The 15,235-nt window shown below is 40.5% G+C and overlaps 1 protein-coding gene across 1 annotated transcript; it reads right to left on the bottom strand.

The window, feature by feature from the left end:
• Positions 1-1,285: 1,285 nt before the first annotated feature.
• On the bottom strand, positions 1,286-1,471 carry KRTAP8-1 (keratin associated protein 8-1; the record flags this gene model as incomplete). Its single annotated transcript, XM_080919450.1, has 1 exon — positions 1,286-1,471. One exon carries the CDS (start codon positions 1,469-1,471, stop codon positions 1,286-1,288), a length of 186 nt encoding a protein of 61 aa, XP_080775576.1.
• Positions 1,472-15,235: the final 13,764 nt, after the last annotated feature.

Here is a 15,235-nt window from a genome sequence, read left to right as displayed (position 1 = left end):
ATGAGATATGTTGAAAAAAATATCTTCTTAAATGATCTCTCCAGTTTTTGCATGTCTAGCTGAATGCTATGCAGTAAAACTGTTTCCAGATATTTAGTGAAAATGCAGAATTCGGCCAAATTGCCCATTGCTAAGAATATTTGTATCAGACCCAGAATGTTTTCAACAGGAGGATTAAGATGTTTTTGACATGTCTTATAAAAGAGCTATTGCTCTCTTCTCTAATGGAGCATAGAGAAAGGCTGACATACCTTCCGAGACACTCATTTGTTATAGCTCATATCTTTTAATAGTGGAGCTCACTACCTGATATTGATTCTTCAAAGATTAAGAAGCTTCCCATCATTGTCTCTAACCTGAGCGCCTCTAAGCTATAAAGTAGACATCTAAGATGATTTGATACAGGGGATTTATCACTTCACTTAACAGAATCTCAGACTCTCAAAGGATGTGTGGACCTTCTCTATTACTTAATGCTCCAGAGTCCTTAAAGAGGGGACATGGTGCTAAATCCTGCAATCGTTATCCCCTGGGAGACAGATCACAGTGAGCCTCATCGACACTAACACAGAATAACTGTGAAAGTTTCTCCTGTGCTGGTTTGCTTAGAGAAAGGCAGGGATGGTGAGATACAAGAGGGAGGCCAAACAATGTGTCCCTGACATGAGAGATGTCAGACTCATAAAAATACCCTTCTTTGCTGTCTTATTCCAGTCCAACTTCCATGCCCAAATAATTCACAACACAGGAAAAGCTCAGAGAGGCGTCTCTTTTCAGGATACTAACCACCCTCTTGCCAACTTATCGCACAAGATCAAGGGTTATTTGCCTCCCCACAACTCCTAAGGCTAAGCGATTAAAATTAAACCTGCTTCCCATCCTCCACTGAATGTATTGGACAACATGCACACACAAAAAAAGAAACTCCAGTCAAAGAATGAAATGTTATGCAAGCTCAGACAGATTTATTGAGAATTTGACAGACACATCCACAACTTCACCATGGCAGGGAATCATGAAGAGCCTTGAAATATTCAAAAGCAATACATGCCACAGTGGTTGCCAAGCTTCTGAAAAAAGTCCCAGTAAAGAGCATCCGGGGAAAGGCAGGGTAAGGAATCATCTGGATTTTCAGTTCCTTTGAGACTCAGTTGGAAGATCTGGAAAGCAGCTTCTTGGAAGAGGTTGATGAAGGAAGATGAATGAGAGGGGATGAAGCTGGAACCTGGAGGTGCCCCGGAGCCTTCATGAAGAGATGGATCTGTGCCTGAGGGATCACAGCAAATCAGTAGAGAGCAAATGGCCAGTATCTTCTGTAAGCCCCACAGCCATTGTAGCCATAGCCAAGGCCATAGCCAACTGGAGAGTAGGTGCTACCATAGCCACAGCCGACACTGTAACCCAGAGGGTAGCCATAGCTGCCCCAGTAGCAGCCTGGGAAGACAGAGCCCTCAAAGTCGGTGTAGTACATGATGTCAGGAGTGGAAGGCTTAGGTAGGAGGAGAGTGAGTGTGATGAATTCTGTAGTCTCACACAGTCTTTATATACCCTGACTGAGGGGTGTGGCTTAAGAAAACACAGGGCCCTCATTTTCATTCTCAACACCAATTTGCACTACAAAAAGCTCGTTAATTTGTTGTGCTCTTGCCTAAGAGTCTATGAGAAAGCTCTCTGTGATATAATGCAAGGAGAGGATTCCATCAAACAGGTTATGTGCCTTCCAAAATGGGTTATTACAGGGACTTCAAAAGCGCTTGGTCTTACAGACCCTATATATAATTTCAGTTAGCAGGCTTTGTAACGCCAAGAAAGAGTTCAATGTTGTTGGGTCCAACCTAGTCATCCCCTGCTCTGAATTTACACAACCAGGGTTAGAATTCAGTAGATATGTGTTGGACACTTGAAGTCAAATAATAAGCTATGTGTTTGTCTCATTATCAGAGTATCTTTTACCATTTGCTGGATTGGAGAATTCTCTTTTTCTTTCTCCCCCCCCCCCCTTTTTTAAAGTGTGTAAGATGCTTACTACAGACCTTCCCCCGTCTATAGCTAATCTGTTCAGAAAACTAAATTGTGTGGAAAAGTTAATTGGACTGACCCCATCAGAATCATATTTAGTAATGCATGTCTATACCACTGCAATTAAAAATCTGTAAAAATCAAAGTATAATTTTATTAATTATAATACTAAATGTCACACTAGTGTGATTTGTTGATCTGATAACACTATTTTAGGTAAATATTTAAAGTAGCAATAGGGCAGAAACAACAAAGAGTAATGGAAATTTTTATCCTAACATGAAGACTACTCTTTTATTAGATCAAATAGAAGCATTTTATCTGAAAAATATGAAGATTTTTATGATGCATCAAATGATAATATGAACCCACAGTCACATTTTTTAAAAAGTTATAAACTGAACATCTCTGGAATTTTAAGCAATTGTTAGATGCTAGAAATTGTGAAAATGAGTGAGAAATGGTGACTAGACTTTATTTAACATCCCAGAAGTGGTTTTATTCCATCAACAGCCAAGATGGCATAGGTTGACTCCCAGGACAAAAATGAGACTCTTGGAGAAACTCAAAACTATGCCAGTGTTCTAACCACTAAGTGTTTAGTTACAGCAGAAGCAGTTTTGAAAACACAGAGTTGCCCCACCGCCCTGCTTCATAAACAAGGTGCTGCCTATGCTGATTCAGAACTTCTCTTCATGTGAGGTACAACTAAGGGGGCCAAAGAAATCACCCTTAGCTTCATTTGTACATGCAAAGACACTAGAACACATTCCCTAAAATCCTTGGAATGAGTTTTATATATTGAAACCATCATCAACCACATTGTTTCATCAAATTACAAAAATGCAAGTGCATTAGGGAAGGAATAAAATCAAATAAAAACAGGGGGGATGATTTGAATCAATGCCAAGGTTCAATCGTAAAAGCCTGATTGAATAAATTCCTCTCCCACCCTCCCACGTAATCTGACACATGCTGATTTTTGCCCTTGGTGGCGCAATATACAGCTTTGTATGTGAGTGCTAATGGTAAGTAAAGAGTTTATATGTACCATCCTTTCAAGCAAGCATAACCCCTTTTAATAAAAAGAAAATAGCCTGGAGAAATTTTCGGGAAAACCCATTGTTTCTCAGCAAGCCATTTTTAAAGATAATGGCCAGCTCAACCCAACAGAACATGCTTTGTTTCGAATATGTGATTCTCAAAGAGGATCCATGTTTCATAGTGTGTACTTCATACGTATTGGGAACCTCCCTTATGAAAGAAAAAATAATGTAAATACAAAATCAGTGCCAAGGTAAATCACTATAAATTAAATAAATAAGTAAACACTGTTTTTACTAGTTAGCTCAGAAACTTCTATATTTCCCATAAATGAACTTCTGTCCCCCTCACTTTGAGCTGTTCACTCTATCATCTTTTCTGGGCTGAATGTCACAAGAGAGATGTGTCCCAGGTTATAACCTCTAGCCATGAATGCTCACAATACAAACTCCAGATGAATTAGCAGAGATGTAGAGAGGAGAATTCCTGAAAGTTGTGCCTATCTGAGGTCACTTTGTTGGATACAGAAGTATCTGAGAACCATAGTTAATCTACCCATCTACTCTAAGTTAAGTGTGTTATATTTTAATGTCTGCCAAGTTGGGCCCTGAAAGATATCTCTTTGGACTTTATTGTGCCTTCCAATGAGTTGTAGAAAACTTCAGAAGGAATCTGAACCACTAAGCACTGACCCAAACCAAGTATAGTTCAAATGACCTCCCTGTACCCTCTTCCCAACAAAACCATGTCATATCAGGTTTTCTCTGGGAAAGAAAAGCATATGGTCACATATGCAGTGACAACATCTGATCAGTGGTTGCTGGATAGTCAGTTGCATAAAGCTCAGAATGGTTTTCTCATTTAATGGCATACCTAAAACATTGTATGATTAAAGGTTGTATTTCATTTTTATTTGTGTTCCAATTTAAGTCAACTTTAGTACATATAACGTAGGGAAAATCCTGTTCCTTGATTCTCTACAAAGAAAAAAGAAATGTTCACAAATTTCAGAGAGGAGGAAATTCATGCGCACAAGTCTCATCAGCTTCCAATGTAATGTCTCCACTTTGTTTAAATATTTGTTAAACATGTTAAGCAATTAGAGGGGACCGTATTTATTTTTGCTGGTTTTGTGCTTGGAATCAAAGCTAGGATCCTGTACATGTTAAGTGAGTGTCACCACTGGCTATACCCCCCAGGCTACTGAATGAGATTTAATATGACAGTGGTCATCCCAGAATACAAATTTACTTTTCAATAAGGAAACATGCACCTTAAAAGTCATGAGTTGAATATCTCTTGAGTTTCAGGTGGTCATTAGATTCAGGAAATTGTAAAAATAGGTGAAAATGATAACTACAATTGAAATGGCCAATGAGTGAAATACATGTTATATGTCCTCCTCTGAAAGAACCAAAGAAGAAATGCACAATTCTACCTAATGAAGTGCACACAATATGGAAGGAAGAGACGCATTAACTTTGTCTTGAAATTGGCTTTACTGCTGAACACTGTTAAGGGAAACAGTTGGACCTACTGTTTAAAAAGTGTAATTAAGAGCAAATTCCCCCAAGGAATTTGCCTTTAAGAAGCTACTAATGGTTCATGGACCCTTGGGTGTAGAGGAATGAATGAAATGCGGTGATGTCAGGAAGGACTGCTTTGAACATCATCTCCACATGACAGAGCTATTACACGCATGGACTCTTAGCAATGGTGACGCACTGCACAAGATCACGACAATAAACACTTCATTGTGCTCCTGTTCACAGATCTCTATGCCTAGTTGAGGAGCTACTGGCAGTTAATGGTTCTAGGAGAAAAAGAGGGTTTGGGGAGGGAAAAGATTTGGTCCCTGGTCAGTTGGCCACTCTCCAGTGGATGGCCTGTTTATGGGCAGCATAAATTGTATTCGATGAGTTATGAAAACATATTAATAGCATTTCTAAAGAGGACATAAAATTACAGTTTTAGTCTGCTACCCAGAGCCAAAACTTTTATTATGTTAGCCACACATACAACACACACACACACACACACACACACACACAACACACACACACACAGTTTAAAAGATTTGAATACAAGTAACATGAAAATCAATGACAGAGTATCATATCACTGCCTTTTCCCATCATCACTCATGTATGTGTGAACACACACACACACATAAACACAAACACACACAAAAAACATACACACATACACACACTAACCAAAATTTGCTACCCAAAAATTGTATTAGAATTGCTCGGGAGACCATTTAAGAAGCTTTAGCAACATGTTAGAGTCAAAGCCCTGAGTATAATGAGGGGGAAAGATTCAAAACACCCATAACATTACTAAATCAGCAAAGGTTCTGACTATATTCTAATTATCTGTCTTCATGCCCAAAGATGAGTGTAGTCCTGACCCCTCATCAAAGGCACTTGTCTTTGCCTCAACAAAGAATGTTACAGAAAAAATGCAACCAATAAGTTGTGGAGCCCAGCCCAATTTTTACATCTACAACACAATTCCTGAACGTAAGGCTCAAGAAGTGTCTGGAAGATGAGAAAGAAGGATTGTAAATGCCAGAGGATTGGGGATTTTGCTGTGAGACTGTGTCTCTTAGCAATGTCAGAAGATACACCCATTAGGTCTCATCAAGATGTCTGCCTAAACAGGAGCTAAACAGGAACAGCATCAATATATGTGCTAGTGTGGAAGACAGACGCTCCTGAGTCTCCTATGGTGTACTACAGGGCACTAAAGAATCCCGAGAATGGGAGAAAACTTCCTCAGGGAAGAGCATGCAACTGGTTTTATTCAATACTAAATGTTCAGTCCTGAAAATGTATACAAATTAGAAACATTAAACAAACCGAGCAGATTGCATTTATGTTGTGTGTACATATTTATACACACACAACAACAACAACAACAATTAAAGAAAATAGGGCCATAAATTAGAAAGAACAAGGGAGTGTATTGGGGCGAGTTTGGAGAGAGAGAAAAAGGAAGGGGGAAATGATATTATTATATTATAATCTCAAAAGTTTTTTTTTTAAAGAAAACCTATTTAAAATAAAACAGAAGCTTTACTTTGCTCATAGCAGACCATCCCCTGGACATGGATGTATGTCTTTCTGACTGGACGACAACTTCCAGTGTGTGTGGTCTCTTCACAGGAAAACAAAGTAAATCTACAGGTTCTACAGCCTTTCAAAGGACTTGCTGGGATTGTAACTCATACAAATTACTGAGGAGACACCTAAAAACAGCTTGGAACAAGGAAAGGCAGGAACTGTCAAAATCGGCCACTTGGCAAAATTCACTGAGGTTCCCAGTGACCTGCTTTTCAATGACCTTAGCAGCCTTCCCCAATTGGATAATTTCAAATGATCTGTTGCCAAGAAATGCTTACAAAAAAATGCTAAGGGGAGTCCTTCCAGCTTAAATCAAAGGATATTAATTATAAATATGAAAACATATGAAAGTATAAACTACCTGGTCAAACACAGCACCCTGTTTAATTCAGAGCACTCTGGTATTACACGTGTGGTAAAGTTATAACTCTGGGGAGGAAGTTAAAAGATAAAAACTTTAAAAAGAAGTTTAGCCACATAATTTGTAGTGGTTTACAATATAAAAAGTTGTAAATATTTACATCAAAAAAAACATAAAAGTAGGAGAGGAAAACGCCAAACATTTATGTAAAGATCAAAGTTTGTAGGCCACTTGAAATACTTTTTTATGTAACCCTCCTGACACTAAAGAAGATCTGTAGTGCTTATAGAAAGCACGAGGAAAAAAATAAATCAATGAGGGAAAATATTAACTAACAATAAAGACAGAAATAAATACAAAAATGTATAAAGCTGCCAGAAAGCAGTTCATAAATGGCGGCTGAACTAATTATGTTAAATGTAAAGGAATTAAAGTTCAGTCACAAGACATAGAGAAACTGAATGAATACCAAACAAGACACAAGTACTTTCCGTCTTCCTGAGAACTCTTCACCTTTAAGGATACAGTTAGACTGAAAGTTAAGAGAGCAAAGAGGGAGTGAAAATAGACCCACATCTATTACACTAAACATCCTTTAAGAATGAAAGGAGGTCCATTGTGTTGATAAAAAGGAAGTTAATCAAGAAAATTAACCCTTGTTAATATGTCCATACTCAATATCAGAGCTCTCAAATATATAAAGCAAATATTAAAAAATCCAAAGGGAGGAATGGGCAGCAATAGAATCACAGAAGACTTTACTATCTCATTTCAGCAACAAGCAAGTCATTCAAACAGAAAAACCAGTGAGGACACGTCGGTCTGAACCCTTCTTTAGACCGAACCACAGCTGTTACGGAAGTGTGCTGAACTTTGTCTAGCAGTCACAGAACAGAACACACAGGGCGTTCTCCGGGGGAAGTCATCTGTTAGGATTCAGGGAAACTTTTAACAAATATGGGGTGACTGAAATTACATGTATTAATCTTTTTATTTGTAGTGGTATGAACTAGAAATTGATAATTAAAGAAAAAATTTTAAAGTTGCAAATAGGAGAAAATTAAGTTCAGACTTCTCCACTGAGACATTGAATCAAAAACATATATATATATATATGTTTATATATATATATATATATGTTTATATATATATATATGTTTATAATTTTACCGAAGGAGTAATAAGGTAATAAGAGAAAACATTTATAGGAATAAACTCGACATTAAGAAAGTACAAACAGATGTAGCCTGGGCATACAGGGGAAGCCTGAAATGACCCCTATCCCCTCCCAGCCTAGTGTCATGTGGCCCAGGTGGGCAGAGAACCTCCAAGATCATCCCTGCCTAGTGTCACAGGGCTCAGATGGGCAAGCCACACCTGAGACAACCACAAACAACCAGAGACCCCAGGCACCACTAAGAGTAGCAAGTAAGAGTCCCTGTCTCAGAGATGGGAGAGAAAGAGAAGCAGAAAGGTGTGTGCAATACAGAAACCTGAAACTGGAGATTCAAAGGTATTAGGGAACAGCCAGATGTGAGGAGACAGGAGATGCCACCTAAGGCCATGATGAGGTCCTGGCCCATACTGCTGCGGAGGGCTATGTCTGGGTTTGTGGCCCTATAGCAATGAGGTCTATTACCACTAAAACCAGGTAGATGTCCCTGTGCTGGGGCCATGTTCATGTCTGAGAGCTGTGCATAGCTGGCTGGCCCCACCCCTTTTCTGAGCATCATAGGAGAGTTGGCCCCAAAGGCGTGAGAGCAGGAAAGCTGGGTCTGTCCCTTGACAGATGCAGCAATCAGGAGAGTTGTCCCTGTCAATGGCCCAGGAAGCAGAGTAGAGCTGGCCCTGGGTGTGGGGCTTTCCAGAGAGCTGGCTCTGCCTCTCATCTGCCATTCTGTGGCACGATCTAGAGAAAAAGGCCCTCCACTCTCTTTACTTTTTGCCATCGGCAGCAGGTTGGAGAGCTGGCCCTGAGTTCTTAAGAGTAGGGGAGCTGGCCCTGGCTTTCACTGACTGTAGCCCTTGGGAGAATGTGCCCTGCACCTCAGTTGATCAGCACATTAGAGCTGGCCCGGCTGGCAAAGGGGTGGGTGGACAAGCTTTGAGGGTGTGAGCACTGGAAAGCTGGCCCTGCTTCTTGCAAGAGAAGTGCTGGAGAGCTCAATGTGGTGGTGTGGGTGCAGGGCAGCTAATGGGATGGCCAATTCATTTAATACCCAGACCCAAATCCAGGGCTTTGAGTAGACCCTCAACATCTACACCATCTATGAACTGCTGGAGTATGGAAAGGGGCCCTTCCTGCAGATCCAAAGCTGCAGGGTCTCCATGACACAGGACAGCAGCAGGATATTTAAGAGGAGTCCTGGTGAGGACCCAGTGTTGATACTGCAGGAAAAACCAGAGGCCTCAAACCAGACTGATGACTCGATGCTATGAACTTCTGCAAGAAGTGTACACAAAGGGGTGTACTGGGAGACACACTGTCACACCTACAGCTTCCTCGCTGAGATTTGTTCTCCTTTCAAGGTGGCAGTTGCAAGGGTGGGGTTTACTAAGAAACAGGAGATAAGTGGGATTGGGTTGCACTATGCGAACGTTCCAATAAAAAGTTAAATATTAAAAAAAAGAAGGTACAAACCGACCAATCCCATATTTCAGAGAATCAGAAAAATCAAACAATGCCCAAAATTGGTAGAAGAGAGAGAAACAAAATAACAATTGGAGGATGAATAAATAAAGTCATCTAGAAACAGTAACACAATTGATTTCATCAGATGAAACTGGAAGACCTCTGTCTGGATGATATTGTGACTGATAATACAGATCCTAAATATAGAATCCTAAAAACTACCAAGCAATTAGATAATCTGGAGGAAATAGGTTAATTCCTATAGCATGCAACGCACCAAAAATAGGAAAGAGAGATAAAATATGAACGAATCCATGTGAATGATAAATGGAAAATGAAAGTGAATCATAGTAAACTATCCCCTCCCAAATATTGAATGTGGAGGAAGATGGCTGGTGTCACTGTTGAACAGAAGAACAACTGAAAACCACCCTTCTCAACCTCTTCCTGAGTCTGAAGTAGCAGGGAATGCTCCCCAACTCATCCAAGCCAGCATCATCCTAAGAGGAAAGCCAGACAAAGCTCCACATGACATGAAAATTATAAATGTAGATGCAAAACTACTCGGTAAAATCCTAGCAGATTCAGTTCCGCAGTTTGACAAAAACAAAACAAAAAACAAACATAAACCATAGGATAAAAATGGTTCCCCTTAAACAAATCAATACATGTAATGCATGCCATTAATAAAGTAAAGGATTCAAGTCACATAGCCATCATAACAGGCAGTAAGAATAAATCAGACAGCACTCAGCGCTTTTCTCAGCTTAAAAAAAAATAGTGAAGGAATACATCTGAATGAAACAGAAAATAAGTTAACTGCCCTCTTAAAAAACAAAAGTCTGTCTATGATACTCGCTATTCTTGGCATAAAAATTGTATCATCTTTATGATCGTATAAAAGCCCTCAATTCACACTACTGGAGAGTCCTTGTGTTTGAGTGAGGCAGGGCACCTTGCCAGGTGGCTTTAATCCCAGCCTTCACAGAAGCAGAGACAGGCTGGCCCCTGTGAGTTGGTAGCCACCTGGTCTGCACAGTGAGTTACAGTCAGGCTGGCCTATATGGTGAGCCCTTACCTCAAGACAAAACAGAACAACACAAAACAAAGCTTCTCTGTGTTTCCGACTCACCATCTATCTGTTCATTTATTAAGAGTCGGCACATGTTGTTTGCTCTGGATAAAACAGTGTTTATCTCTGCATACTTCAAATACGAGCTCATTCACATGGATAAATGAGGGACTATGCCTTCCCATCCCCTCAACTCACATTTGCATGTGGTCTCATGTCAGTCAGCCATCTTTCTCACACAAGTTACTTATCATAGCCACCATTTAAACCTTACCGGTGTCCCTACTATCTCGCGGCTTGTTTCCACGGGAACAAAAGGGATGTTTTTAATTACATAGATTTCCCACATCTGGACCACTACAATGCTAGTGTTTGCATATATTCCTTGAATTAATTCATGAAAGAATAGTCTAAGCCTAAGTTGGACACTCCCTTGCTGTGAGGATGTTGGCAAATTACTTTTTAGGGCTCCAGTTTCTCAACTGCAAAATGAGATGAGCTGGCCTCCTGGGACTTCTAACTTTGCACCATATGAGGCTCCCAACACAGTCCCAGCTAAGCCAAGATCACAATTCAGCCTTCTGTCTTTATAAGCTGCTCACTTAGGCATGTCACTGTGGGATGCTCTTTTGCTCTCCTCATTACGATCCTGCTAAGATCAACAAATGAACTCCCACCCTACTCCCCCTACCCCTGTTCCTTTAAAAGAGAAAGCAGAGTTTTGAACAGCAAAGAGCTGCTGATTCTATATTATGCTCATTACGGCGCCAATGCACCGTAATAGTCAAAAACGCTAGCCTGACGAGAATCCCCATGATGCTCTTTAGAATGAATATTTCCCAGTTCTACATCTGTGTTCTCTGCTTCCATGGTTGAAGGTAGGGCCAAGAAAACCTTCTTCATTATGGGAGACCAGGTGATTCCCATAAAGGTGGCACTTGGTTATACCTAGAGTGATACACAGTTCCCTGTAATAAGGTATCTAAAGACAACAATTCTAACATAAAATAGTGAAGAATAGAGACCCAGTCATACCTAGGCTTGATAAGCAGAGGTGATTTAATTCGCTTTAAGCAAGTTTGTTCTCCTTGGGATGTTTACAATGTCGAGAGGCATTTTGTCAAGCCTGGGAGGAAGGATTATGTTACTAAGCATCCAACTGGTAGAAGCTAGAGATCCCTTAAATCATCCTAAAATCTCTAGGACCACCACACTCTTCAATAAGAATAGTCTGCTTCAAATGTTGGTAGAGCTGAAGTCAAGGTGCCATCAAGTCAAATGTAACAGCAATGCCATGAATGGCTCTACAGCCCTGTCGTCCCAACATTTAGGAGGTAGAAGCAGGAGCTTCAGGAGACAAAAGTTATCCTTTGGTTTATAGCAAGTTCAAGGACAGTGTGGGATACATGAGTGTCTCTCTCTCTCTCTCTCTCTCTCTCTCTCTCTCTCTCTCTGTGTGTGTGTGTGTGTGTGTGTGTGTGTGTGTGTGTGTTACATGATACTATGACTCTTGGGCCGCTGTGTGCCAAAAATATGTCACTTGATAACATCAGAAACTGCTGACCTGAGACACCATTTCAACACCTTGAAATGCTACCTCGGCGCTTCGGGGCTAACCACATCGGTGAGACAAGTTCACTAATTATCAGGCATGCGCTTCATTAGTAAGGCTTACTATTTGATGTAGAACTTGTGTGGTTTTTCTAAAGAAATAGCACAGCACCACAACAATGCCTGGGTGTGAAATAGGCTCCCTGACTCCTGCTGGCAAAAACCACCTATGTGATTCACACCAACATGAAAAGGGTACTGCAAGGAAGGCTCGGCTTCTTTTTGGGGGACCATAGGCTTTTCATCACGAGTAGGCTAAGATCCCGGCATGGCAGGGATGTTTGATTTCACGGCACCTTGACTTCAGCTCTATCAGCATTTGGAGCAGACTATTCTTGTTGCAGATAGTGGTGGTTCTGGACATTTTAGGATGCTTTAAGGGATCTCTAGTATCTACCAATGTGTCTCTTCACATTCTTTCTACTCTTAGACGGAATCAGAAGAGCTACGGTCTGCTCACCCATCATAAAGGTGCCACTGGAGTCAGACCTGAAGAAGGAAGGTAGAGGTGAATCCAGAGCTGTTTTAGTTAGTGGGGGAAAGTTCCTTCAAATGTTCTAAGACAATCCCAGCCTCGATGCTGAAGCTTGGCATTGATCAATCTTTCACTGGCCTCTGGAAGGCATATGGAGTGTCCCACTCATGATTTGTGAGAGGATGTCCATATTCTTGCCAGACAGAAAGCAAATGGGAAGCTCCATTAGCTGCCAGCAGCAATCCTTTGCTGCCTTTATTGGCCAAAGTGCATGATGAAAGTAAATTTAACTCTTCACTTTAAAACTGAGACCGTAACGGGTGTGCCAAAGTTTCTCATACAGTTTTTGAATGCTGTGCTTGGGAAGTCATTCAACTGGTGAAGTTCTACCATGCATGCCTGAAGACTAAAGTTAGCCTTTAAACCCATGTAAAAAAAAAACTGTTTGTGCTTTGTCCTCATAGAACTGGGGACATGTCTAGACAGGTGGAACCCTAGACTTCGCTATTTGTTATGTAACCACCCGAGGCTACTTAACAAACTCCAATGTATCTCTGTCTTGCCAAACAAAGGAAAGAAGGTCCCTAAGGATTGGCAACTGATTTCGACTTCTTTGACCTCTAGCTTCCACACACCTGCACATACACACACCGATGTCAAGACTTGACAGCTCTAAAAGTGCATCCTACTCCCTTAAACCTAGAAGCTTCCAATTAGAAACAAAGAGGTATGCATGCAGAAAAGATTCCTTAGGCAGGATGATGAGAAAGACAGAAAAAGTAAACTGTATAAAATAGATCAAATTGCACTCTCAAAGGTAATGTCAGAAGGCTCAGAGACAAGGCACTAAAATGAAATTGGTGTCTCAGAAATAATGGCATACTTTCAGTGACAACAATATTTAATGCACTTAGAGGTTTTGTAGAATACCCAAAGAGCTTCTGCATAGCAAGCTTTAGAACCAAAAAAAAAAAAAAAAAAAAAAAAAAAAAAAAAAAAAAAAAAAAACCTTCCTTTTGTTTAACACACAGCTCTCCTGTTCCAGTTATAACCAGCATTCCTGTAATCTCCTCAAAAATGAATAGCATGATTTAGTTTGCCCGTAATAGTAATAAAAACAAAGAAAATTATAATAAAAATATTTTTTGAGAAGAAAACTTTCTTTTTTGATGAAGATGGTAATACTTTCACCAGCACCTTAGGAATCAACAGTGAGATGCCTCTTCCTCTCTCCTGCCTTTGGGATGAAATCAATAAGACAGGGCTGGCACTCAAACGTTATGTGCACACAAATCACCCGAGAATCCTATTAAAGTGGAAAGTTCAATTTCATAGCAGAGGCTCCCGAGATGCTGCATTGGACAAGCTTGCCAATGACGTCTGTGTTTCTTGTCAGTAGACTAAATGTTAAGTAAGTAGCAATGGATTGATTGGACTTTTTCTACAAAATTGCAAACAATTGAATTACTTCAACTAATATTTAATAAGGGTGTAAAAAAATGGCGCTGAATGTAACACTGTGCTTATCCCAAAGAAAATTACAAAGTGAACCAAAACAGTGAGAAAATCAGAGCTGTCAGTTAACGAGGGCACTGGGTGGGGGTGGGGGGCCGGTCACTGACAACCAGAAACACTGATGGTCAGACAAGGTACCCATTCCTTTTTTCCCAGGCACAACCTTTCAGAATTACTTCCTAACTTTTAAAACTGCCAATCAAATGGGGTCACTCTGAGACAGTGGAGATCAGAGTCTCCACTCCCTTCTTACTCACAACCCTCAGAACTCAAGTGAGACAAGGTCACCTTGAGGCCTGGGGAATAAGAATGCTTATCCCCTTCTTCCTTTAGAACTCCGAATCAGATGAAGCCAGTCAATGAGAGAGTACCACAACCCTCCCAAGGACCACATCATAACCATGCCTTAAAACAAAAAGAAATTACAACAATTGCTTCATGAGCTTTGTTCTAGCTCTTAAGTAAATCTTATCAACACTAGCAATCATGAGCTCAAGCTCTCTTCCAAACAGCACCTGAGATAGGCATAGCAATGGTTTCTCAGAGGTGCAAGGACTCTAAACCCTGGGATGTACAATGTGCTGGTCACACAGGAGAAGGTAAGGTTGGCAATGAGCTGGCCTTGAACTAGGAGGTCTCGTGTTTTGTCTTGGTTGTCCCTGATGAAATAACAAAAATCTTTGTAAGTAGAAAAGGGAATGAGGGAAACTATTGCTGGAACCTTGCAGTGACTCACAGCTCTCCTAGAAGAAGAGTGGAGGTGTACAATCTGAGAATGCTGGGTTTCCTATAAAAACTGGAACCTTATCAACCATCTTCTGGGGACTCTGAAATGAATGTTAATTTTCCAATAACTTTATCTGAGTCCAGGAAGAGCCATTTTCAACTCCCAACTTCTAGAGCAGTGGGAAGATAAACGTATATTGCCTTGAGCTGCTAAATCTGTAATAGTTACAAGAGAAATATACAACTAATATGGCCTCTAATGCAAACAGTACCCCTACTTCCCCCAGTGCCCTCCAGAATGCCCAATCCAAGCCCAAACTCTGTAACGATCCCCCAAAGACACCTTCTAGTGAGATGTCCTATGGTTTCCTATGACATGGCATCATAGGGCAACAAGTTAATAGGCCCAACCTCACTGAGTAAAAGTATATTCCTGAAGCTGGTAGAAGACACTTCAGTAGAAATTTCTTTGGTGCAATGAAACAGCATTAAGAAACTGAGTAGTCACTTCTAAAATAGAACAAGCAAAGTTACCAGAGGTTGAGTAAGACTTCCTGAAGTCTCTGGAAGAATTTTCTAGAAGAGCATAGAAGAGAACTAAGAGACCTGAAACTCCCCCTCTTATCTGGAACTGAGCCTAGAGAAAGGAGTG

This window comes from Micromys minutus (assembly GCF_963924665.1).
Source record: "Micromys minutus genome assembly, chromosome: 7".
NCBI lineage: Eukaryota > Metazoa > Chordata > Mammalia > Rodentia > Muridae > Micromys > Micromys minutus.
The sequence above is the reverse complement of the archived record's forward strand: the minus strand, read 5'-3'. Positions and strand labels throughout refer to the sequence as shown.